General features: G+C 37.6%; 1 protein-coding gene across 3 annotated transcripts in view; it reads right to left on the reverse strand.

Moving 5' to 3' along the window:
- Nucleotides 1-9,017: 9,017 nt before the first annotated feature.
- SPATA17 (spermatogenesis associated 17) overlaps nucleotides 9,018-25,615 on the reverse strand; it is an 87,251-nt gene continuing 70,653 nt past the window's right edge. For 2 of the 3 annotated variants that reach the window (XM_088161164.1, XM_014876884.2), the window contains one exon: nucleotides 9,018-9,460. In XM_088161164.1, coding sequence (XP_088017290.1) covers nucleotides 9,380-9,460 — 81 coding nt within the window. In that variant the 3' untranslated portion in view covers nucleotides 9,018-9,379. Of the gene's footprint in view, nucleotides 9,461-24,940; nucleotides 25,079-25,615 lie in introns of those variants that run through there. The other variant, XM_088161165.1, reaches the window with a different exon arrangement.

Consider the following 25,615-nt stretch of genomic DNA (forward strand, 5'->3'; position numbering starts at 1 on the left):
TATATAAAAAATATATTATTTCTGCCTACCTGCTGGACTTTGAGAAAATTCTATGAATAACAAAATTATATCAAACATTATTCACAAGACTGAAACACAAGTTTCACTTTGTTCTAATTTCTTAAATAATCAGAACAATTTTTTCACCCATTAATACAATCAGCTTCGTAAATAAATACTTGCACTTTCTTTATCTGAAGATAAAGAAATTCTGTACAGAATTTCAATTCTGTATCTGCTCTTAAAAAACAACTGATGTAAAAACACATTTTTCCAACTTGAATGCCCTCAAAAAGAACAGCTGTGAAAATCTTTTGCATCTGACCACCTTTACAAGTTTGTCTATATCAGTCAGATTTCTGCAGAGCAGAAGCAAAGACGAGTGAGAGGTGAGCAGGTACCATCGAAATCTTTGGATATTTGGAGCAATCTTTATTGAAGAAGAACCAAACAAGTGAAAGAAAACTATAGGGGACAGGAAGAAAGATACTCAAAAGAGCCAGATTTTACATTTGTTATTTGTGGGGATCTCAAGATGGTATCATGGGACAGATTTTCAAAAATTGTAATACTGTCTGAATTCAAGCTAATTGTTAATGTTCAAACCCTCACATATGCCTGCCCTCACTCAGAGCTTCTAAAACTTCCCACGAAAGGGCTATGCTTGCACAATGTGCTTTTTTGCCTTTTTAGTCAATAGGTAGATAAGTAAACTTGCCAGAAATATTTTCAGTCAGTGGAGATACTTTCTCAGTCCAGATGTGGTTAATTACCAGGCTGCTACTGAACATCAAATGAACTTCCACATGCTATCCCTAACAAAGCTATGAATTTTTAAGTCCATGCATATGGAACTATGGCAGCACTGCCAATTCCCTATTGGCCACAGATCTATAACTTTTTCTTTGTTATCATGGCCGAGATGTAAATATGTTAAATTTTGATGCAGCAAAAGCACCTTGCCCCTTTTGGTACAATTATACTGGAGAAGGAATCATGCAATCTCCATTGTAAAAATAAAATGTTGAACAAGAATTGGAAATCTTTCAAACATCTCAAAGATAATTATTCATCTCGTAAGATAATTATTCATCTCGTTATTATTAGGTGATTTCATCTCAACACATAGGAGCTGTGAGAAATTAAATAAACATTCCAATAGTTTTTATGATAAATTAAATAGATCATCACTGTTTTAACATTTCTAGAACATGCTAGTGGTTAAACAGAAATAAAAACTTCAGAGCAACAGGAGCCAGTATTCTTATTTTTTTAACAAGAATCATAACTTGTTATTGTAAATGATCAGATCTCACCGTTTGATGATGCATTTGTATAGAGTCATCAAAAACCTTTCCTGATTCTTGGTGTTCAGCAACAGCTGTGAGATATATGACCATGAATAGAAATGAATGAGAGCTAAATCATGTGTTAATCATTGCCAGAAGTAGGTCAGACATAAGCCATCTCTGATGCTAACAGACACAGCTGTCTGTCACGGTCATCCTCCTCAACTGTCATGAGACTGCAAGTGACAAACTAACAAGTTGCAGGAGCTGTGGTACCAGGCAATGGAAAGTGGTCTCAGTCAGAATTCCTGCCTTCTCATGGGCAGCATGACTTACACTGAATTCCTTACCACAGAGATCTGGCTTTGAGTCACTGTGCATAGACTAAAAACTACTGCCATTACTGCCTTGCACCAAGCACTCAGTGACTCATACCACTGCCCAGAACAGACTTTCTTTTCCATTTTCCTGCTTAAAGCTTGGATAAAGTGTTCCCAATATTTCCAATAAATGTCACTGTTCCAATAAATGTCAATGAGCAGGATGGTTTCTACAGTTCTTCCAGTCACTACTTTTTTTGCTCCTTTGCAATGGCTCTCAAACTTCTACTCGCTCTTCCCTTTGAAATACTTTTCTTTTTCTTTTAATATCAGAAGCAGGAGCAGCAAACAAGAGACTCTATTCTGATAAAGACACATGAACGTTTGTGAAACTGTAGCAATGTCCATCCCTATAACAGATCCCTGCAAGAATGTAGTGGGCAGAATGCTGGACAAGTGTGTATGGATATAAATATATATACACACATAAATGTAACACTAAACCAAACCATAAACCTCGACCTGACTCCCAGTATATCCCAGGTGCTCTCAGCATGCTCATTCCCAATCATCCCAGTTGCCCCAGCATGGTTCCAGTTGCCCCCAGTATGATCTCTTTCACTCCCAGTATATCCCAGTTACCTCCAGTGCACACCTGCCATTCCCAGTTGCTCCCAGCAGCCCCTAGTATGGTCCCAGGGTTACAAACAAGTGTTTGAGCTCACTTAAAGAATCACCAGCTAGGAGATGGTAAACACCTGATTTAATATTAAGCAACAGCATGACAGAGTTCATTGGCAAAGGTTTGCTCTGCTACTTATGAGATGGTTTAGGCACTTCAAGAGAAAAAAAGCAACAAAGAAAATCCAGTCAATCAAAACAGAAATAAACTGAGAACTATGTATGTGTGTGTGTGTATGTGTGTGTGTGTGTGTGTGTGTGTGTTTAGGTGCATGTGACAAAAGGATGGAAAGGGCAAGGACAAAAGCAATACAGCCTAAAGGCTTAAAGGCACTCAAAAGTACTTAAACTTGACTTAGAATTTAAATTTAACAGTTTCTCAAAAGAACAACTCTTAACAACATTTAACTTAATTTATAACTCAAATTTAAGTTACTTACAGGCCTAACTTACTTAGTTATCTAAGGTACTTGAAAAATAAAAGTAATCATCTGGACTAAGTAAGATTTAGAATTATTCTAAATTTTAGAAAATGTATCATAACATATGTTTATATATTCTGAGTGAGATTAAGATATAAACTTAGACTAAGAGTTCCATAATGATTATGTTTATGGCACTGTCAAAGGTTTTTTCAGGAGACTGGGGAGAGTCAGAAAGCCCCTTCTGTTTCAAATAAATGTCTGGGTTTCGTTTAAGAGCCACACAGACTGCTTCAGAATACTCCATTTGCTCTGCTGTCTAGAGCAAAAGATTGATGGCAAACCAGTTCTCCTCTCATCTGCAGATGGCAACACTTGGTGGTGGAGGAGATACAGGATCTTAAGAGGGAGAGAAATATTGCAAACACAAATATTTTAAAGATTTGAGCTTTTTACTCCCAATTGATCTTTAACTAATTTCCATAGAACATTTTTATACCATTGTTAGCATATAGTAGAAGTGTCCTATGATGCAGGGAAATGGATCCAGTGGGATGATAAAAGCAAAGTTCAAACAAAAAAACATGAGGGTGAATGATTCCTAGCAGGTACACAGGAATCGCACCTATCTGACATGAATCTGAAAAATAGGAAAAATGAAGCCAGAAAATGCCTTCTGAACTAAAGAGAGACCCATGTCAGCAACTTTTGATCAGTGTCAAAACACAGGAGAGCACCAGGCACGAGAGAGATTATTATTGCTGCAAAAACAGAAAATATGAGCAGCCCATTTCATATATTTTTTTTTACATGCTATTCCTATTTCCTCCTCTTACCAGTGATTCACAGGCACAGATTTTGGCAAAAATACTAATGAGAGAAACACATTGAGAACAGTCCTACTCAAGCAAGAAAAGCTACATTAAGGGCACATTCAAAGGAAATTTAGCACCTGTTTTCTTATGTATGAGTGATCAAAGCTTGCTTTCTTTTCTTTCTTTCCTTTCTTTCTTTTCTTTCTTTCTTTCTTTCTTTCTTTCTTTCTTTCTTTCTTTCTTTCTTTCTTTCTTTCTTTCTTTCTTTCTTTCTTTCTTTCTTTCTTTCTTTCTTTCTTTCTTTCTTTCTTTCTTTCTTTCTTTCTTTCTTTCTTTCTTTCTTTCTTTCTTTCTTTCTTTCTTTCTTTCTTTCTTTCTTTCTTTCTTTCTTTCTTTCTTTCTTTCTTTCTTTCTTTCTTTCTTTCTTTCTTTCTTTCTTTCTTTCTTTCTTTCTTTCTTTCTTTCTTTCTTTCTTTCTTTCTTTCTTTCTTTCTTTCTTTCTTTCTTTCCTCTTTTCTTACCACTGAGTAGATCAGAGTTTATAGATCTGAAGAAAAGCTGATATGTAGAAAATGATCTGATGGAATCAAGTGAAGCATGTGGACAGGGAATCACCACTATACCACGCTACAAACTTTGAGTAAGTGAGAAGGTGACTAAACTTGGCCTCACCTTCTTCTCACAATAGTAATTTATAAATTTATAAGCACTCTCCCTTCCTAAAACCTGAGTCACTGTGAGCATGTCCAGACTGCATGTGCCCCTTATTTTTACCATGACATATAGAGCATAAAATGTTGGGGTTATGAGATTGTAGAGCATCTTCAGCCAAGACAAGAACAACCTTAACTTTCATTAGACAGCAAAAATAAATTAAGAATAAGAAAGAGGGTTCAGTTTGGGATAATTTGGATCTAGTTTGTACATGTTATTAGCTGTTAAAGTAATCTAAACTTGCATTTGAGGATGTGACCATGCCACATGTACAATAGCAGCAGTAAATGGATTTTTTTAAACTAAATATTATATACATGGAATCTCAACATTCTTCTTGAAGTGGCTGAGTGATTTATCTCAACAGATTTCTGCACTTGGGATTTTCTTTACTCAAAGATGCTCAAAGGAAGCAGTTTAATGCATACTCTCAATATGTCACATTTTGGCAGTGATTGCTTAATGCAGCAGTGCACAAATGAATTGCTCCACTGCATCCTCTGATCACGAATATGAATCGTAGTACTATAAACTGAACTCAATGTACTGATAAGTGACTGCATCTGATTGTGCCAGCAGCCAGATGATTTTATCATTAATGAGCTGAACTATTAAAAGATGGAAGAATATGAAGCCAAGCCAGCATTGCCTGAGCCTCTTTTCTGACATTTTTCCAGGCCTACCAGAAAGCTTTGTCAACCAGTGAAAGAAAATTCATCCCAAAAAAATCTTATATGAATGAAGAGAAATAAAAGCTTCAAGGCTCAAATTCTGTTTTGGATTATATGGATGTGACTCCCTTGTTGTAGTGTTTTTATTCTAGTTTGTGACAACCCAGATTTTGTTATTAAGGAATTATGCTCCTCCTTTGCTTTTCAGTCTCTGCTATTCTGTGCATAGGAGCGCATGGCTGCCAGGACAAGACAGAGAACCTCATTCAACTAAGCAGAACTTCTAAACTCATTAAACTGAGAGCCATGGATTTATGGAGGGCATGTGGCAAACATCATTTGCAATAACAGTAAGCTGTTAGAAACATTTTTAATTTGGGTATTTTCACAGTGTTATTCAATGTCAAGCATTGATGTGTAAAGATCCATTATTGTTTGCAAGCATCACCATATTGCTTTGCAGTTTAAATATGGCCCCATCTCAGCTGGAAGCACCTGCAGTACAAGTCCAGAATGAGGCACGTAGATCAGTTGCAGAGCCCATAATGTTTCTAGATCACTGCTCCTAAAGAATTGTGACATATGTCTAAAAAAAAAAAAAAAGAAGACAACAAAACAAAAACAACAAAGAGAAAAGTCCAAACATGTTTCTTGAAAGCTTCAGTACTGGACCAAGAGCTTATTTGCAGGTACCACCACTACTATGGCAAATCTGCCTCTAGAGGGCATTGCAAGCTAAATGTTTCTCATGACAAGTGTAGAGAACATCTTGGATCAGCCCAGAAGGCAGCTCTTAAATTACCTAAATTAAGAGATTTTGCTGTGTTTACAACATCAGCTATATAGCAGACGAAAAAAACCTATTGGGCAGCAATACTGAAGGATCTTTAATCCGTTGAGCAATAGCAGATAGTTTTGGTAAGAATAGATGTTACCAGACATTTTCTAATATACTTGAAGCTTCTCAGGATGAGACAGGTTGTGAGCCAATTTTTGCACATAGCTGTTCCCTTTTAATGACCGTGCCTGCATCTTTCTACGAGCGCTGCCATCCCCACAGGTGGTTGAATCCAAAGATCATTGGTCATTAGCAAGGAGGTGCAAAGAGGCTTTGAATGCTTAGCCTCTGGCAGGTAGGCCAATGCATCTGATACAAACCAAATAACATTATTATTTGACTTTCTCAAGATCTATGATCTATAAAAATTGCTCAGATATAAGTGCCATAAATGTATTATGTTCTAGGCCTTTTGTATGTAAGACAAAAATATGTTAGTGACACATCATGAGATGCTCTGGTATTGAGCTGGTAGAATGGGCTCTTCTCAGTATGGGCTGTTTTCTAAATGTCTCTTTAAGACTCTGCAGACATGCAGTAGGAAAAATCCAAACAGTATTTTATTCTCTTCTGTACTTATGAACTAAATCAGTTCAAATTATAAAAACTACTTTTCTGCTGCTGAAAAGGAAGAACATTATTGTCTTGCTGTACATTGAAGGCCATATTTTGTTATAGGAGAGAATAGCAATCAGGTCTTTTGCTAGAGTTCAGCTATGGATGTCTTACTCTTCGCATTTGTTCAACTACAATTAACTGAAATATATTCAGTACATTCTTCTTTTTCTGAAAACTGATATTTGTGCATTTCCCTGCCATCACAGTGATTCTCTTTGATTTTCACGTACAGCTGTGAGAGTTTTGCTAAATGTCATAGCCAACCACATTTCTAAGAGGCTACAAGTCTTGCAGACTCTTCAAGGTCCCGGAGTCCCTTACAAATTTTCAGAGTGTTCAGCTCATTTCTTAGTGCCTTATTTCCTGGTGCCCTTCTGCGTGTTAAGATTTTGTATTGTGAGAATAGATTTTAACATCTCCTATAAGATAGAAATGTCTTCTGTGAAGTACACAACATACTGTTATAAAGCAACAACTTTATTAATAAGGAAAACCCAGAGTATATAAAATATTAAAAATACAATAGCCAAATATACTAGAAAAAACAATTTGATAATTAAAACAGAAGGGTAAACTATATTAGGAAGAAAGTTATACAGGAGTAAAATAAAAGCACTTACACAATCACTATTTACACTTACAGTTGGTTACACAATGATATCATCAAAATTCTTCCAGTCTTGATTATATTACTGCAGTGAATGAAAATATCAAAATTTTAGCTTTAACTGGCTTTAGTTAAAATTGTAAGTTTGCCACATGCCAACATTTAGATTTAAGCAAGACAGCAGAACAAAATGGTCCCTCTAGAATAATTATCAAATGGTTTGTGTAAATGTAAATGAGTAAGTGTTGAATGCATTTAATGATAAATAAAAGGATTCTGGGGTTACACCGTGGCCACACAAAATAGTTTTGATGCTATATGCCCATGAATGACATAAATTCTGTTTGAACTCCTGAAAAAGAATATTGGATTCCCTGTGAAGTGCAATTTGAAAAACATGCCCAAAATCCAAACCTCACAGGCAATATGTTTACTAGTTTATTGGTTTTGTGGATGTTTATTTAGATGATAAAGTAAACAGACCTGGTTTTGTGTAAGAATATTTCTGGTTATCTGCTTAGAAACTGAAAAGTTTTGGGGTTCTTTTGGTAAGAGGAGGAAAGGTGTGTGTGTATGTATCAAACAAGTCCAGTTGGAAGTGTTGGGTTTAACTTCCCTCTGTGCTCTGGCCCCTCAGCCATGAGCACTACCATCCTGCAGTACAGGCTGTGTGAGGCTTTGCTTTGTCCTGGGGTCAGAGATACTGAAAGGAAGAAAGAGAAAGAAAAATTAATCTGATAAAGGCATTGCCATTTCTAATCGGACTGATGGGAAACTGTGGTATGGAGTTAAAGAGGCATCACAGGGTGAATTACTGTGATGAACTACCTTAAAGCTGAAGCAATCAAATAGATAGCTCTCACATATAAAAATTACTGTCCCATCTTTATTCATCAACAGTTTTGCACAAGTGTCTCGTGTTCAATCCCTTCCAGGAACAACTAAAGCACTCTGATACATTGGATCAGATTAAATGTTATCTGGGAAACTCAGCCACTGGGGTGGCTGCTTCCCGCTTTTCAGACTTAATTTCTCAGAACAGAAATAAACTTTTTAAAGCTCAAAAATAACAAGCTCCAAAAAGTAATAGCAGTACAGCACAGTGCCTGCTCTTGCAACCTGCTGGAATGTATTGGAAGGGCTTTTATTTAGGTGTGTGGTAGCAGTAAAACTTTTTCTCATAGCCTGACAGGTGAAAACCTATAGAAAGGAAATTTGTGACTCCTGGTTTATAGAATCAGAGGATGACTGGAGTTGCAAGAGACCTCATCCAGATCCAACATCCATGCCATGAGCAGGCACACCTTCCACTAGACCAGGTCCAGAAAGTATTCATACAAACATCAAGGTTTTCTTCACATTTATAAGGGCCACAAGAATCACATTATAAACTCTAGTAATAAAGAAGCCTACCATTGAGTAACAGATAAACAGATATATTTGATTCAAATATAGTCAAATGTTATGAAAAGCAAATATGGTATCATAGAAAACTCAGCATAAAATTCCTGTAAAAATTCACTCACTCTATTTTAAGGACCAGCTGATAATTTGATCTTTAGATATGCTGAGATCTTCCCATGATGCTGAATTCTTTGAGCCTTTTGAAGTGAATGGGCTCTGAGGCTACTCAGCATTTTGCAGGACTGCTTGTTAATGAACAGAGGAAACAAGCATCAGTTTTGTGTCATCAGATGTGTTCTTCTGACCAAGCATCACATGATTTTGTATACTCATGGCATACAGGATAGGAGTAAATGCACAGGTTCTGATAGAGAAAATTAAATGGAAATAGAAAAACTGACCTAGTAATCAGGTATATATGTTTCCAGAATTTTATTTTTTTTTCAAAACTGAAGTTCTTTCATTCACAGAAATGCTAACAGGATTTAAAATAGGATCTTATCTTCCATGTAAATGCCTATCCTGCACTTCTGAAACCACAGATCAGTGAGGGATACCTAACAACTCTGAAGATGATGAACAACAGTAATGAACCAGATACACTTAGAGTTGTGTGGAAAAAAGAAGAGCTATAAATCTTGCACTGTTTTCCTTTTTTAATGTTAACCTCACTTACAAATGTGTACTAAATAAATGTGATTCTGAGTATTTTACTTGATGACTCTGGTATTGTATCCTACATTATTTATACTAAACAAAATACAGCATTTTCAGAAATAATTTCCTTAAGATAATATATTTTTTTAAATTTTTTTAATAAATCTTGGAAGCCATATTGCCTAAAGCTCAAGCAAAATCAATTAAAATTACTTCAGACACAGTATACATCGCAAAAAAGAGTATTTTATGGGACATTCAGTCAACATGCTGCTGTGTATTTGCTGAAATACATTTATTGACTACTTTTCATGTGTCATATGGTTTGTAGTTTCCAGGACAATTATGCTATTTGCCCAGTGCTGGAGTAAGTTTTTCCAAACTTTTCAAAGAGAACAATCGATGAAAACAGTGTTTCAAAGTCCTAAAGAAAAGAGAGACAAAAAAAAATAAGTTAGGCTTAAATGGGTTTGCCTTTTTTTAAGGTATTTTAGATTTCTAAATATTATCTTCTAGTTATATTTCATTATATACAATAGAATGCAAATTATGCAAAATAGTGAATATTAAATATACATTTTTACATTATATGAATGTTACCTTGAAGAGGAGCAAAATAATGGATTTAATTGAAAGCAAATATGTATTTCAAACTCTCAGCAACTATAAGAACTGCAGAAATCTCCTGCTTTAGGAACTGCATCTTATTTTAGTCTTTAGAAAATCATGGTATGCAAAAGTTTATTCTTCTCCCTGGTAACCAGACAGGTTAAAGAAAGAATAATAGCCTTGCAGTATTTTAACTTTTCTACCCTGGTTAACACTGAAATATAGGTATTAAAACAGCTCCATAAGAAATGGTTAAAAAAAATGATAATATACAAGTACCAGTGGCAATAAATTGATTAGGATAAGCGGGGTAATTCCAGAACATGTTTTTTACCTGGTAAAGTTCTTGCTTATTACATTCAATTTTTTAAATGTAAATACTTAAAAATCCAAATTGAATAAGGGAAACACAAGTGAAGCTTAAGAGTCGTAAGAGTACAATGTCAATTCAGCCAACAAACAAGAAAGTAAAACAAACTAAGTGTTCTAAACCATATTTTGATTTGTCTAATTACTAATAAATACTCATGGTAAATTATTTGCAAGTCCATGGCATTTAAGAACAACGTTTTAAAACCTTCTTCATAAAACTATTTTCTTTGAACCTGAAGGATTGAGGATAGTATAACAATAGAAAATACTTGGTTAGCATTAAAATGGCTTTTTACTTTTAGAAAGTAACATGCTACAGATGAACTCTCAGCTTTCTAGGATCTGATGATTCATTTTTAAGAAGTTGGTCTGAATTCTTTGTACTGTTCTGTATTGCCAACAAGCAGCCCTGTGAAAGTAGATGAAATTGAAACGTCTTCATGGAATGTCTGCGGCCATGAGTGAATGAAAGCGAAAAGTTTCATCTTTTCAGCACATTTCCCAGTTTCACAGAATCACAGAATAACTAGGTTGGAAGAGACCTCCAAGATCATCAAGTCCAACCCATGCCCTAATACCACAACTAGACCATGGCACCAAGTGCCACATCCAGTCTTTTTTTTAAATACATCCAGGGATGGTGACTCCACCACCTCCCCAGGCAAAGCATTCCAATACTTTATTATTCTTTCAGTGAAAAACTTCTTCCTAATGTCCAGCCTATATCTCCCTTGGTGCAGCTTGAGGCTGTGTCTTCTGGTTCTGTCAGTTGCTGCCTGGAGAAAGAGACCAACCCCACCTGGCTACAGCCACCTTTCAGGGAGTTGTAGACAGTGATAAAGTCACCCCTGAGTCTCCTTTTCTCCAGGCTGAACACCCCCAGCTCCCTCAGTCATTCCCCACAGGGTTTGTGTTCCAAGCCCCTCACCAGCCTCGTTGCCTCCTCTGGACGTGCTCAAGTGTCTCAATGTCCTTCCTAAACTGAGGGGACAGAACTGGACACAGCACTCAGGGTGTGGCCTCACCAGTGCTGAGTACAGGGGAAGAATGACCTCCCTGCTCCTGCTGGCCACACTATTGCTGACACTGGCCAGGGGCCATTGGCCTTCTTGGCCACCAGGGCACACTGCTGGCTCATGTTCAGTCAGCTGTTGAGCAGCACCCCCAGGTCCCTTTCTGCCTGTGCACTGTCCAACCACACCAGCCCCAGTCTGTAACACTGTAGGGGGTTATTGTGGCCAAAATGCAGGACTCAGCACTTGGGCTTATTAAACTTCATCCTGTTGGACTCTTCCCATCCATTCCAACTGTTACAGGTCCCTCTGCAGAGCCCTCCTACCTTCCAGCAGATCGACACACACTCCCAGCTTAGTGTCATCTGCAAATTTACTAATGAAAGACTCAATACCCTCATCCATGTCATCAATAGGTCTGGCCCCAGCACAGACCCCTGAGGGACACCTCTGGTGACTGGATGCAGCACCGTTCACCACCACTCTCTGGGCCCGGCCATCCAGCCAGTTCCTAACCCAGCACAGAGTGCTCCTGTCCAAGCCATGGGCTGCCAGCTTTTCCAGGAGTGTGCTGTGGGAGACAATGCCAAAAGCATTGCTGAAGACCCAATAGACAACATCCACAGCCTTTCCTGCATCCACCAGGTGATCACCTGGTCATAAAATAAGATTAGGTTGGTCAAACATGACCTACCCCTCCTAAACCCATGCTGGCTGGGTCTGATACCCTGGCCATCCTGTAATTTCTGCATAATGGCACTTAGTATAAACTGCTTCATAACCTTACCTGGTACTGAGGTCAGGCTAACTGGCCTATAATTACTAGGATCCTCCTTCCCACCCTTTTTATAAATGGGTGTCACATTGGCCAGCTTCCAGTCATCTGTAACCTCCCCAGCGAGCCAGGGCTGTTGGTAAATGATGAAGAGTGGCTTCACAAGCTCATCTGCCAGCTCCCTCATCACCCTGGGATGGATCCCATCTGGTCCCATAGATTTATGAATATCTAAGCATCTCAGCAGTTCTCTGGCTGCCTCCTCTTCGACAACAAGGGCACCATTCTGCTCCCTGACACCATCTGCCAACCCAAGAGGACAGTTGTACTGAGGACAAGCCATCTTCCCACTAAAGACTGAGGCAAAGAAGGTGTTAAGCACCTCTGCCTTCTCCTCATCCACAGTTACTAAGTTCCCTCCCTCATCCAATAGAGAACAAAGATTGGTCTTATCCTTCCTTTTACCATTAATATATTTGTAGAAACATTTTTTATTGTCCTTTACAGAAGTTGCCATTTTTAGTTCATACTGAACTTTGGCCTCCCTAATATTTTTCCTACATGCCCTAGGAGCCCCCTTAAATACTTCCTGAGAGATCTGACCCTTCTTCCAAAGATGATACATCCTCTTCTTATTCCTAAGTTCCTTCAAAACCTCGTTGCCCATACAGGCCAGATGTTTGCTTTGTCAACTCATCTTTTAGCACACAGGGACAGTCTGTTCCTGTGCCCTCAAGATCTCTGTTTTGAAGCACATCCACCTTTCCTGGACTCCTTTGTTTTTAAGGGCTGCTTCCCAAGGAACTCTTTGAATAAGTCTCCTAAATAGGCCAAAGTCTGCCCTCTGGAAATCCAGTGTAAAAGTCTTATTGATGTTCCTCCTGATTTCACCACATATCAAGAATTCTATATTTTTGTGATCACTGTGCCCCAAGAGGCCTCCAACCATCACATCTCCCACCAGCTCACCTCTATTTTACAAGCAACAGATGTTAGAGGTGGTGATCTGTCTCACAGATGAAGCATAATTGGGAGGCTCACTGGTCAGATCCTTTTCCTCTAAATCATCTTTCTGACTCTCTAAATCCAGGATCTTGTACCTGTTCTGAAGTGGCACCTGGCTAGGGGATGAGGGTTGGGAGGAATTTTTATTATGGCCTCCCTGAATAGGGACCCACTTCCACTCCCCTTCATCGACCAGGTGTCCTCTTATTGCCTGACAGTGGGAGGTTTGGGAGTCCTCTGACTCCTGGTGGGCCTCCCTCGAGGATGGGAGGGCGGAGCTCTACAAATCTGTTTCCCTTTCACTTTCCCTAATACTTCTTAGTCTTTCAACTTCCTCCCTAAGCTCAGCCACCAGCGAAAGGAGATCATTCACCTGTTCACACCGTGGGCAGGCTTCTTCTGCAACACGCCCTGGTACCACTGGTAAGCTCAAACACTCCACACAGGAATGGGTCTGTACAGACACATCCTTTTTGGGGGTTCTACTTGGTTACACATACCTGTACTCACCACAGTTTTCAATCATGTACAGACCATTACTAACAGAAGCCCCAAAACCCAACCAACGGAAGCACAGCAAACAACAGACAGCAGGCCTTGTTAGCAGGAAGAAACCTGCAGCCCTACCTGCACGAACTGCCATGAAAACTGCTGTGCCACGCCCTCAGAGACGTGCTACGCCCTCAGGGATGTGCCACAACTCTTTTTGCCACACCCCTCTTTGCCACACCCCTCTTTCCCTTTCCCCTCTTTGCCCACTCCAGGACACCGCACTGACTGGGGGCTTCTTTTCACCAACCCGTGGCTCACTGGCAGAGAAAGCCCTGACCCACACCTGTGTAACTCACAAGAGCCATCTGAAAGGCTTCATTTTCTCTTCAAAAGATAACAAAACCTTTTTTTTGTTAATTACATGAAACAGAATTATCATTCCCTGGACAATTTGGGTTTAGCTACTTCACATACCACAGTTCAGCTGAATCTCTATCAACAGAGCACCTCTGACTTCTAGTAAGCTTCATGCAAACACTGCAGTTCATCTGCATTGCACAAACTGAGACCATGTATCTCATACTTAAATTTGTTTACTATGATTCCTCCAAAATTCTGGTGCATAAATCTTAAAATAGCAAGGTAGACATACATTCAAAAGTAAATAATCCATGTGTGGTGTGAAAGTGAGTACTATCCCATTCCTAAACAATTCACAAGATTTACTTTTTAATGTTTCTCTATGCCTTGTACTGGCCAATTTCTTATTCAACAGAAACAGCCTATTTGTATATTTTCATATTAAACTTTTAGAATGGCACAATATTCTAATTTTCAGTGTCTGTTCAGCAGCACAAGTACCTTCTTACCATAGGAAAAGTTATCCATATAATGATTATAATAAATATTATAGTATCTCCAACACAATAGCAAATGGTTTCCTTCTAAAGTGAAGCTAGTTATATTTAATTCAGTAAATTAACCAGACTAATTCTGTTCATGGGAATGGAAAAATCAACAAACCGGCTCTAGTTGCTGAGAAAGCAAGCAGATAATCCAGCAATAATTTAGGATTAAGCAGTAATTCAGAGCAGAACATGGTATCCGTTATTTTTAAAACAGAAAGTATCTTATTAATTAACATGCAGGACAGTTACATACAGCTTAACAAATTGTGAACAGTTTGATAAGTGGTGAACACGGGGTGAGACAGGGAAACCAGTAAAACCTGTGCACCCCCCATATCAGGATACAATCAGGAATGGGAAAGCTGAGCATTGCAGAGATCTTCATTTGCTGGAGCAGACGGCTTTTGCTATTAGGATTCCTGGCCAAACAAAAACAATTGGCTGCCAAAATTAGCTCCTTGGGACGATTTAGGAGCCTTTGAAGTGAACAGTGTTTTTGAGCTGGAACTAAGCCCAGGTCCAGCTTCAAACTCAAATCAAAATGACAAAGAGGAATTTTTTTGTGCCACACGCCCCCTCAGTGTAAGATTACTTTGGTTTGGCAGCTGTACTGTTTATCTTGTTATTTAAAACTATTCCACTGGATACTCACAACTGAGCATTTAAACAACTGGCTCTGATTATGATGGCAGCAGTTATGTTTGACCACATTTAGGAAACATTATGGAGTCTGACGCAGAAATAAAAGCATGCTGGATTTGGAGTTACATTAATTAAAGAAGTTTAGAATGTATACTAGGTAAAAATTGCATAGCATGCATATAAAATATAAATATATTTTTGGTAAACAGATCTTGTTTCTGTTTTTTCTGTATTTGAAGATAAAGATTTTAATCAGATTTCAACAGAGAGATGAAGTAAGGTCTGAGAACACCACCCAGCCTTGCAAGATCTACCTCAGCATAAAGGGAAAGGAATTAGAGGCCAGGTTCTCACATGCATCTAATGTGATGGTGAAATGACCACTCAAAACATGCAGGGAAGCACAGTGATGCACTGCTCATTGATTCTCATAAGAATCATCTTGAATTTAGGCTCTTTGGTACATAGCATAGCTATGTAGCATACCATAGCTTGGTAGCTAGAATGAATAGACTTACAAATATGAATTCACACATATTGGTGAGCTTGACCCTATAGTTTTGCACTCTTGGGGCCACAGGAGCATGGAGCTGAGCTCTATGGAATTTTTCCATAATTCTTAAATCATGCTGTATAACTCTCAGCATCAGAGACCTGTAATTCTCTGCACTGAGACCTACTTTGAAATTCCCAAAGTTAATATAACACTTCCTTTTTAAACTTGTCCAGCTTTGACTCCTTTCACTCTAGTAAATTGTAAGTGACTCAAGTTCAACTGACAGAGCTTAACAAGACCTATGGACCCTTTCAATACATTTGACTACTTGAGCTTGTGAGCTCATCAGTTCAAAACAATGGAGTCAAAACGGTGGCATAAAGCCACCAAAGATTTGTCTCAATCAGCACTCTGATGTCATTGATTAGACTTGCCAAATGGTTACATAGTCTATATTTGGAATGTTATTAAAGCAAATTCCAAAGACATTTTTCATCTGACTATGCAGACTTACATAAATACAGATCACGTACAAATGCTGGCAAATGAACAAGACCTTGTAGACCTTCATATTGGTTTGGAGGCCTTTGAAAATTACTTCTGTGATATTCTAGAAACAAATTTGTACTAACAGTGTTTCTTTCCAAGCGATTTTGAGAGTGCTGTACAATATCCTGTAATATAAAAATGCAGTTCAAAAATGAGATAGGAATTACAATTGAGTATCTTCTTGGAAATTTAATGAAGTAGAAAGTCAGCTGCCTCAGACCAAAGCAAGAATAGACAAACAGCAGTAGCATATCTACTCTCACATTTTAAGGCCGGAGAGCACTATTATTACCATTTATTCTCAGGTCCTGCATACACACTTCAGGATAATTTCATATATCAAATCTCTCTACTCCATAATAATTATGAAGCTGTTAAGGATATGATAAACTTGGAACAATATGCATACAATAACCTCACATTATCTGATTAACAGAATATTTCTTTTCTCTGTAATAACAAAACTTGGGTTCACTGAATAAGTAGAGATTTGGTTGCATGAATTGAGAATAAATTCGTGTTAGGTTGTATGAATATAGATTTCCTTCATGGGTTAGTAGAAGCAAAATGTGCAGAAGTTTCAAATATAAATTGTATAATGAAAAGTATTCTCTGAAATGTAACGTATTCCATCAATAGCAGATATTCAGAAAAGCAAGTCCTCTTCTGAGTCAATCAAAAAATACTAAAGACAGTGTATAAATGCATTATGTGAACCGTGGCACCATGTGCTGTGTAAAAGATAAACCAATTCATGAAAAGTTTGCACCTCAGAAAAACTCTTCTGTAGTGCTGGAATCGTATCTGTTGCTCCTATGAAGACATTAGGCCTCTTCCGTTCTTCTCTTTATAGAACACCTATTCTGAATGTAAATTCTCTCAGCAATTAATGGCATAAAAATAACTGAAAAATGAGCACAACTGTTGGAATCATAATTCTGTCTTCATGCTACTGAGTAGTAAAACCAGGAAACAATACTTTGAAACCAATATCCAGAGATACACACCAAGACCTTAGAGGATGCAGTGGGAAATTCTGCACAACTGTCCCTACAGCAGGTTCATTCTTAGTGTAGGGTAAGCCACAGAGCAATCTTGCTTTCCCACAAAGCTGGGAGACATCCCATGTACACAGCTCCTTTGGAAACCAGGCAGTGCTGCCAAGTGTCACTGCACAGCTCTCGTCCACAATCCCACCTGTTTAACACTAAGTGGTCATATTTTTGTGTTTCCTATGATCCTAATACTTGCAATAGTAAAATTAAAGTTTTAAATTGAGCTATCATAGTAAGTCCTGACCTGTTAATAGCCACAGAGGTGTCTAACAAGGAAACAAACCAGAAACAGCAAGCTGTTAGACAAGTAAAATGTTGATCCAGCTAACTTTTATTCTCAGCAAATTTATCAATACTGGTTAACAATACTTCCAACTAGTACAGGGCCTTCTGACATGACAAAATGAGTGTAACAACCTATTCTGTCAATACAACACAAATGTCATTTCAAGTGCTCAAAACCCACTAAGCTACCCTAAAAAAGATTGATTTATCTGCTCCAGTGTTTCTTTGGGGCAAACTTTTCTCACAACTGAAACCAATTAGTGGGCCTGGCACTTGTAGTGCAAAATGTAGGTCAGCATCAAGTAATAAAAAAGTATTGACTTTTCTCTGTCTGTAAGCAGCATGAAAGGGGTGCCATGGCCTTGTCGTATATGAAAAGAGCTCCATTAATTTCACTTATTTCAACCAGGGCTGTCAAATACTAATGCTTCTATTGCACTTTTCACACAAAGTACATTGACACCAATCCTGGCCCCAGTGTAACAAGTTTACAATATTTCAGTCAGTGAAAGGGGTACTATAATTTTTAATTCCCTGTTGTACATTTAGCCTCTTTAAGCAGCACTGCTCATAAGACTTACTAAGAGATATGAGCTAGGACATTAATAACAGCTTCACACTTCTTCCCATGGGCAACAGAACCTATTTCTTGGGCACAGCTTCAACAGCTAATTAGCCATAAAGTTCAGGACACAGTTGTTTGGCATAACTCTGTTTTTGTGGCTGGTGGGCACAGGCTGCCAATTTTACTTTCTGTGGAGGAAAAAAAAAAACAAAACCAAGGAAGAGGTCTTCTATGACTTAAGGCTATAAAATTGAAAAGCTAATGTGTTAACCAATTGGGTCAACCAGTCCCTTCAAATAAGAGATAATAACAAAAGCCTGGATCATGCCTTAGGGACTGGATCTCATTGTGTCAGCACAGAGGTATTGACTCCCAGGGAAAAGTGTGCCTAATCAGAGTTCCCTGCCCCACAGCTGACAAGTGACCACTGCTGTGACAAAGGGAGTAGAATTGCACCTTTCCCTGTTCAGCTTACCAACAGATGCAGTGGAGGAGAAGGAGGAGCCAACATCTACCTGCTCCTTCAACTACTACTGTTACCAATTTGAAAACCTCTACATTTTGCTCTTTCTGGTAGGAGCAATAAAGTTTTCGTGTAAGTACAGGATATTTTATGAGCTTCTCCATATTGTGGATAGACACAGCAGAGGTCAAACTGACTCAAAATGCTATCATCCTGTTTCCCTCTATTCTCTGCCATTTGCCTTCTAAACTGACTTCTTTTTTTCAAGTGAAGTTTATGGTTCTTGTTGACAAGCTTGATTGTGATGTCTAACTCATTCTCTAATTGCCTCCTGCAAATACAAACATCACCACCAACAATAAAACTCTTTGATTTAAAAAGACTGGGTGACTATGGTAGAAGGCAATTTTCTACTTGCTTTAATGACTTTGTAAGTCTTACCCTTTGAATCAACTTGCTATTAGATCTTAAAATATAATGATATTGTATAGCCATCATAAAAGGCAACTTTATAACCTCCTGTGTTACGCTTCCATCAGGAAAGGGTTTTTTTATTTGTTAGTTTTAGTCTTTTATTGACATTATGATAATGTGTTGTAAAAAAGAATCAGGAAATTATGTTCACAGTAGGAAATTTAACAACACTATTTTAATATCCTATCTTCCAAACAGAAAGAGAAAACATTAATTGCTATTTAATTTATGTAACTAACATTTCATTATTTTTACACTTAATTTTTCATGGATATTTATAACTATCACTGACTCTTACATGTTTTATCTTTTATGAATTAAAAATGAGGAAGCCAATTTCAAACAGTGCTTGCTAGAAATTTTGAAAGATTTCTAATGATGGTGCATGAGTTTGAAAAACCATTGATTTGATAATCACAAAGGTTTAGAAACTTCATGTGTGATTCATGTGGAGCAGCACAGCCATATGTGCTCCCTTGGGAAAGCCTCACATGGAAATTATAACTCCATTCCTCCATTTCTGGAGTATTTGGAGAAGGAAGTGTTCTACTACTCATCTGTGCTCACTGAAGTTTCCTTTCATAGCTCAGCAGCTAAATTGTGCTAATTTGTGCTTTGGAGATAGTTGGAAACAGCTAACAAAAAAACCCAAGCTCTAAAACTCCTTGTCCTCACCTGTGCAAGGTAGGAGAAGATGTGTTCTAGGCTTGAGAAGAGCCTATTTTATCTCCTGCATGGTTAGAAGCAGTTTGGACAAAGGAACAAAAGCATATCCCCATTCATAGTATGACATATCAGAAAATAATGGTGCTCTGCAGAATGCAGTAGTTCGAGCCACTGTAGAAGAAAAGCACAACTATTCCTAAACGAGTTAGATATTCTGTGATAGCCATGTTCATTAAGGATTACAAATATGTCAACCCTTACTGTCCTTTCTCACAAGAAAAGGCAAATTATCTCTGGGCTTTGATGGAAGTTTTGTGCAAGGAAGGACAAAAAAAAAAAAAAAAAGAAGAGGAAGGATTTGGTCCAGTAAATTACTTTTTCCTCTAAGTATTGCCTCTGCAAAATTGACCTGGTATCTGAAACTAGGCTGTCCTTTTTGTCATGTGTAATATAACCAGCAATGAAGATTTGTGGTCCAAATTTGCATTTGTTACATTTACTTAGTATCCTGCAGTCATTGTGGTTGCCCAAGGGGAAGGAAGGGTGGAATTCCCAGCTGTATCTTCTATATTCATTTATTCCATTTATTAATGATCCGCAAGCAAGGCACTGTCTGGGTCCTTCCTCTCAAACATGGACTAGCTTTGCAATGCTTTAGAAAGAAATACATTCTCCCTTATAAATAACTGTTCAGTTAATTAATTTCTTTATGTGTACGAAGGTAATCTATGAAAGAAGAATAAGCCACCTTGATGTAGACACTTTTCAGGTGCTTTCAGACCTGTTCAGAGTCAGTTTCAATATTACAAGTATAGTTTGCCACACAAAGTTACACTGCATGCTGTACCATATTTTAGGCAATGTTATAAAACAACATCATCCAAATTCTATGCTGAATGTCTGTATATGAACCAAAATTGCCAAAGCTAATACTCTATTTTTTCAACTATGTAGCCTTTTTTTAACAAGTAAATTAAATTAAGAAACCAATGTGAATTTCTCCACAAGCTATTTCATACTTGGATACCCTTGAACTTTACTGAATCTGGGCTAAAAAACAAATGTGCAGTTGAAATAGTTCAGTAAGTATTCAGAATCCCAAGAGATGTTTATTTGCTATTGTCATGCAAATATCTACCTCTTCCAGAGTATTTTAACAAAATATTTTTGAAAAGGGGAGTAGAAGTTCATCTTAATCTAGTTAAGACGTATAAATAACATTGTCAAGGAATGAAAACGCTCTAATGAGAAATATATAACCCTTTAAAGAAGTTATTAAATCTGAGGTGGAGCCTAACACTACATTCCTGTGTACAAAAAATCACAGTCTTAAAAAGCATCTGATGAAAAAAGTAAAGGACATATTTTTATGACAGTATTTGTATTTTTAAACCAGCTTCTTGTCTTGTCCATCACACACATTCTGCTAGCAACAGGACTTGCATTAGAAACTAGTGCATTTAGGGATCAACTTCTTGACTTAGGCCATTTGTAAGCTGCCCCCTTCATTGTCTAATCTGTTCAACTACCACATTCTCTTTCCAGCTGAAAATAAGCCAGCACCAAGTGCTCACTGCCAAGACAAATTCAGAACCACTTGTAACCTGCTAGACTAAAGCCAGAAAGTGTTTAACCTGCCCAGATCAAGTTGCAATTCTCTCCAACTTGCCAAAATCATGCCCACCAGGTGTTAAGGAGGAAAAATTCTGAGTTGAAATCCTCAAGTGAAAACATTTTTTATCTTATTTGGCTTCTGATATGCAGCAAAACCAGTACTCCAGTTAGTTTCATCTGGTTTCACATGGTTCTGGATGATACTTTCTAACCTGATTGTTTTCTGTGATGAAATTACTAGATATGCAGATCAAAGAAGAACAGAGGATGATGCTGTCTGCCTGAGCTTTAACAAGGCTTTCAACACAATCTCCCAGAGAATCCTTTTAACCAAGCTGGTAAATTATAGTCTAGATGTGCAGACTAATAGATGTAATAGTTGCCTGGAGTCTCAGGTTCAAAGGGTAGCAATAAATGGCTTCTCAACTGGAACATGGGTACCAACATATTTCCTCAGGTGCTGCCTTGGGGCCCATCTTAGTATCTACCTCAGTGACCTGGAGGTGGAGGAATGCACTCTCCTCAGGTTCCTGGATTCCACCAAAGTAATGGGTTCCATGGAGACACTTGAAGGCTGTCACTCAGAGTGGTACAGACAGGCTACAGGAATGGCCTGACAACCTCACAAAACACAGGATGGACAAATGCACCTGGCACTGATTCACCCCAGAGCAGTGGAGGCTGACAGGCTGGGCAGCAGAAGAGGACCTAGTGGTCCTTGTGGGCAACTGGCTAAACGTGAGTCAGCAATGTGTCCTAGCACTGATGAAAGATAAAGAGAAAACCAGCTTTCCTCTTCCAGAAATACAAGCTACCTTCAGAAGAAACAGAAATTATCAAACAGGAATATTTTCTCATTTTGCAGGCAGCTTACTTTGCAGATTGGCTAACACTAGAGAAACTATTCATCTCCCATCCAGTGTTTACAAATGCTCTCATTAATCAATAAAATGGGAACAAAAGCTTTTAGACTAATACCTATTGCTATTTTTTCTGTCTTTACTCATATATGATAACATATTTTCTTTATGTGTCATGTTTTCAGTGCCACTTACTCTTCTGTGTAAATCCACCAGTTCTTTGATACAGTTCAGGAATAGCATCAGCTACAGCGATTACTCACTCAGGTGCTGCAGATTTGTTTTGGCATTGGCACGAAGTTAGTTCTGACAAACTTGCTGATTAGAAGCTTTGGGGAGAAGAACAGCTGATATTTATAGCCAAACATTGTTACAGATTCAACACTGTTCAGAAAAATTATATGGACTACACTTATTAGCACAAATTTTAAAAATATATTGTTGAGCAATTAAAAAACTAAAACCATGCTGCACAGGTTCTGATATGAATACATGTTATGTATACACAAAATGTGACAACTTGTGCAGCGATATTCTATGGTAGTGCATAAGCAAAAGTTTATTTCATTTATTCAGCTGGATAACTTCTGAACTAAATTCAACACTCTCCTGGCCACTTTGAGGAAAGAATTTAGCCTCAGACTTTAACTTCTACGCCCTTAATGTCTATACAGAACTTTCAATGTATAGCTGAGTATGATTATATCTTATAAATGAAGAGGAACTGGGAAATTTTACAATGTTTTATATGCTAATTTATTCATTGACAGTGTAGTAGCAATATAAGTTATACTGTTAAGTTTCCCATACTTCTCTGAGGACTTCAGATTTGAACTGACGTGTGGAAATTCTTTAAATAGCAACACATTTTGGTCTTCCTTTTGCCAAAGGCTTGGGCATCTGCAAAAACTACAAATCATGCCAAACTCTTTGAGTGATATATGGAGGACCACAATCCACTAGGAAATAAGCTAAGAAGAAGTCATTCATTTCATTTAGGTCTTTCAGTGGGATTTGAACCATCCAGCCCACAAACCATGTCTCATGAGATTGCAGTGTACATCCAGCCCACAGTAATAATGATTCATATACATATATGTGTATATGCTTTATTGCTACCTTTAGCTGGATTAAAAGCAATATATCAAATTTTATATTTCTGCTTCTTTTATTAGCTTTCTAGCACTTGATCAGCTGATAGAGGCAATAATGAAATGTTTTTTTATAAACTGGGGTTTGTAAGTCCTGTCTTGAGAATGTAATATTTCAAAAAATAGCCTAAGCTTTGGGGAAAAAACCAATTACAGAAACAGCATTAAAAATGCCAAGCACTGGGCAGAAGCAATTCTGGATCAGTTTAAAAAAGTGATTGATGAAACTCTAATCTGAGCTGAAGGAACAGTTTCACGACAAGCTGTGACCATTCCACACACTTCATTAGCTGCCATAATTAGCCTGGTGTTTCAATTTGTTAGAACTGGTGGGGACAATTTTACTCAGAATGCAAACATCAAAAAACAGGGTGCCTCAGACTTCAGAAGAGGCTGATGAGAAGCTTTTCTAGTCTCTGTTAACTAAAAGATTAATTACAGCTGATGGGAGGCTGTACTCTGATTGTCACTCTGTCTATGTGCATTACTTTTAGCATTAGAAGAAAGACATGGTTGACACTACACTGCTCAATCAAGCAGCTTTGCATTAGTGCACAAAGTCTGTTAATATGCAATCTTTTTATTGTTTCTCTTATTCCTCCCCCCCCCACCTAAGTTTGAGGCCCTCATACCTAACAAGTTATTCTTTAAAAGAGCAGGGTGTTTAGTTGGTAATGATAAGCACTTTTCATATATGCTGCCATTCCTTCACATGACTACAGGTGAGAAATCCTGACATGTCTCAAAGCTACAAGCTGGGAATATTATTAGTTCCTAATATCACAGTCAAAACATAAATTTCTTCTCAAATAATCTCACAATGAGAAACAAATCCAATACATTTGTGAAAGCGGTAATACATGCTTCAGTCTTTGTACCCTGCCCCTCTACCTCAGGTGTGGTTACCTCTATACATTAACTCATCAAAGTTTGTAAGGTTATTGATATGGAAGTGAAGTTTGAAGTGCAAAGGTTAGTCCTGAATAATTCCATAACTTTTATTCTAGAACATTTACACGTGGCAAATCACCCACTCATAAAAACACTCCCTATGTAGATATGCCTTTCATTTTCCCTGCGAGTATTATGCTGAGATCAACAAAAACTGTTAAGAGAAGAAATAATATAGTTTATCATGGTGGAACATCCTTTTAACTGGAGTTTATAAAGGGCATGTTGAGACCAGGTCTTCATTGCATTAAATGAATAAACAATGAAGTGCATTCCAAAGTGAATATAATATCGTGATTTAAAATGGGGCAAATGAGTCCAGAATTTATTAATAATATAAATTTTGAAGAAGCAGTAGAAACTTACATCAAACCACTAAGACAGCAAGCAGTCTGTACTACTTTCCATGTCTCATTCATTCTAACATAACTGCACAAATCCTTTACTATGTTTTTCCCTATTCAAGGAATGTAGGCTACTCTAAAATCCATTTTTCTGCACTGAAGTCCTATTGCTCCAAGAATAATGTACTTTTGCTCTCTGTAGAGAGCATCAAAACAAACAAAAAACTCGCAAACCTAACAGGCTTTCTTTCAACTTGGGCTCATACCTGGCATAATATCTTAGAACACCTACAGGTGTTATTAGCATTTAAATTATAAAACTATACAGTCATAATGAGTCAGTGTAGCAAAATCTCTAATTCAGACATCATTTCAAGATGCAACAGTCTGTTGTGCTAAGTGAACCTGTTGCAAGAAAGTCATCAAAATACCTGTCTCTGATCTGAGACCTCAATTTTGCAAAGTCACCAGCAACGTACATTTAAAGATGAGATTTAAAAAGTCTATTTTTCTGAGAAAATAGGAACACCACTTTTCCTAGAGCATTCTGTCTGAACGGCATGAATTTTACATATTGATTATATTCATTACAGGCAGGATCCTTACCTGATGCCAATTAGCCCAGCTCCATGGATATATCTCAGTTATGCTAGGGCTGAGGAACAGCTCTCAAACCTGCAGTTTTCAACAGCTGTATGGCCCATGTAATTCTCAGAGGACTGTGAAAAGCTTGCAGTTACTTTAATTTCAACTCTATTTAACAAGCACAAATAAGGGCTCGGTGAGTATTATCAAATAATAAGTAGCTTGCTTTTGCAGATAAGTTCCATAAAGGATTTTAAGCGACTTCAAAATATAGCCTTTTTAATTCAATATTGTGGCAAATTGAATGGAGTTAAAATACATTATGTTTGACATACATATAAAAAAACCTACTTAATTCCAAGAATACTGAACAGTCTATCCAAAACTGATATGAAAAGGCAAGGCCATGGATTTCCCAGTTTAGTGTATGGGTTTTGAATTCCAACAAACAAAATCATATCCAAATAGTCAATGCCTAAAACCAATATAAACAAATTAGGTGTAACTTCAGTGTCTACTGTTTCTAGATTAACTGATTTTGCAATTTAAAGCTGTGCCACAAGTCACTGTAATGTGACTAAGCATGTATTGAAGGAATTGGGCAAGATACTCTATTTCCAGTGTTTCTGATTAAATAAGAGGCTTTGAAATGTTTAAGCAATGTGTACAATGGGAATTATTTAGAAAGCTTAAACATATATCTCA

This window comes from Sturnus vulgaris, chromosome 3 (assembly GCF_052056855.1).
Source record: "Sturnus vulgaris isolate bStuVul1 chromosome 3, bStuVul1.hap1, whole genome shotgun sequence".
NCBI lineage: Eukaryota > Metazoa > Chordata > Aves > Passeriformes > Sturnidae > Sturnus > Sturnus vulgaris.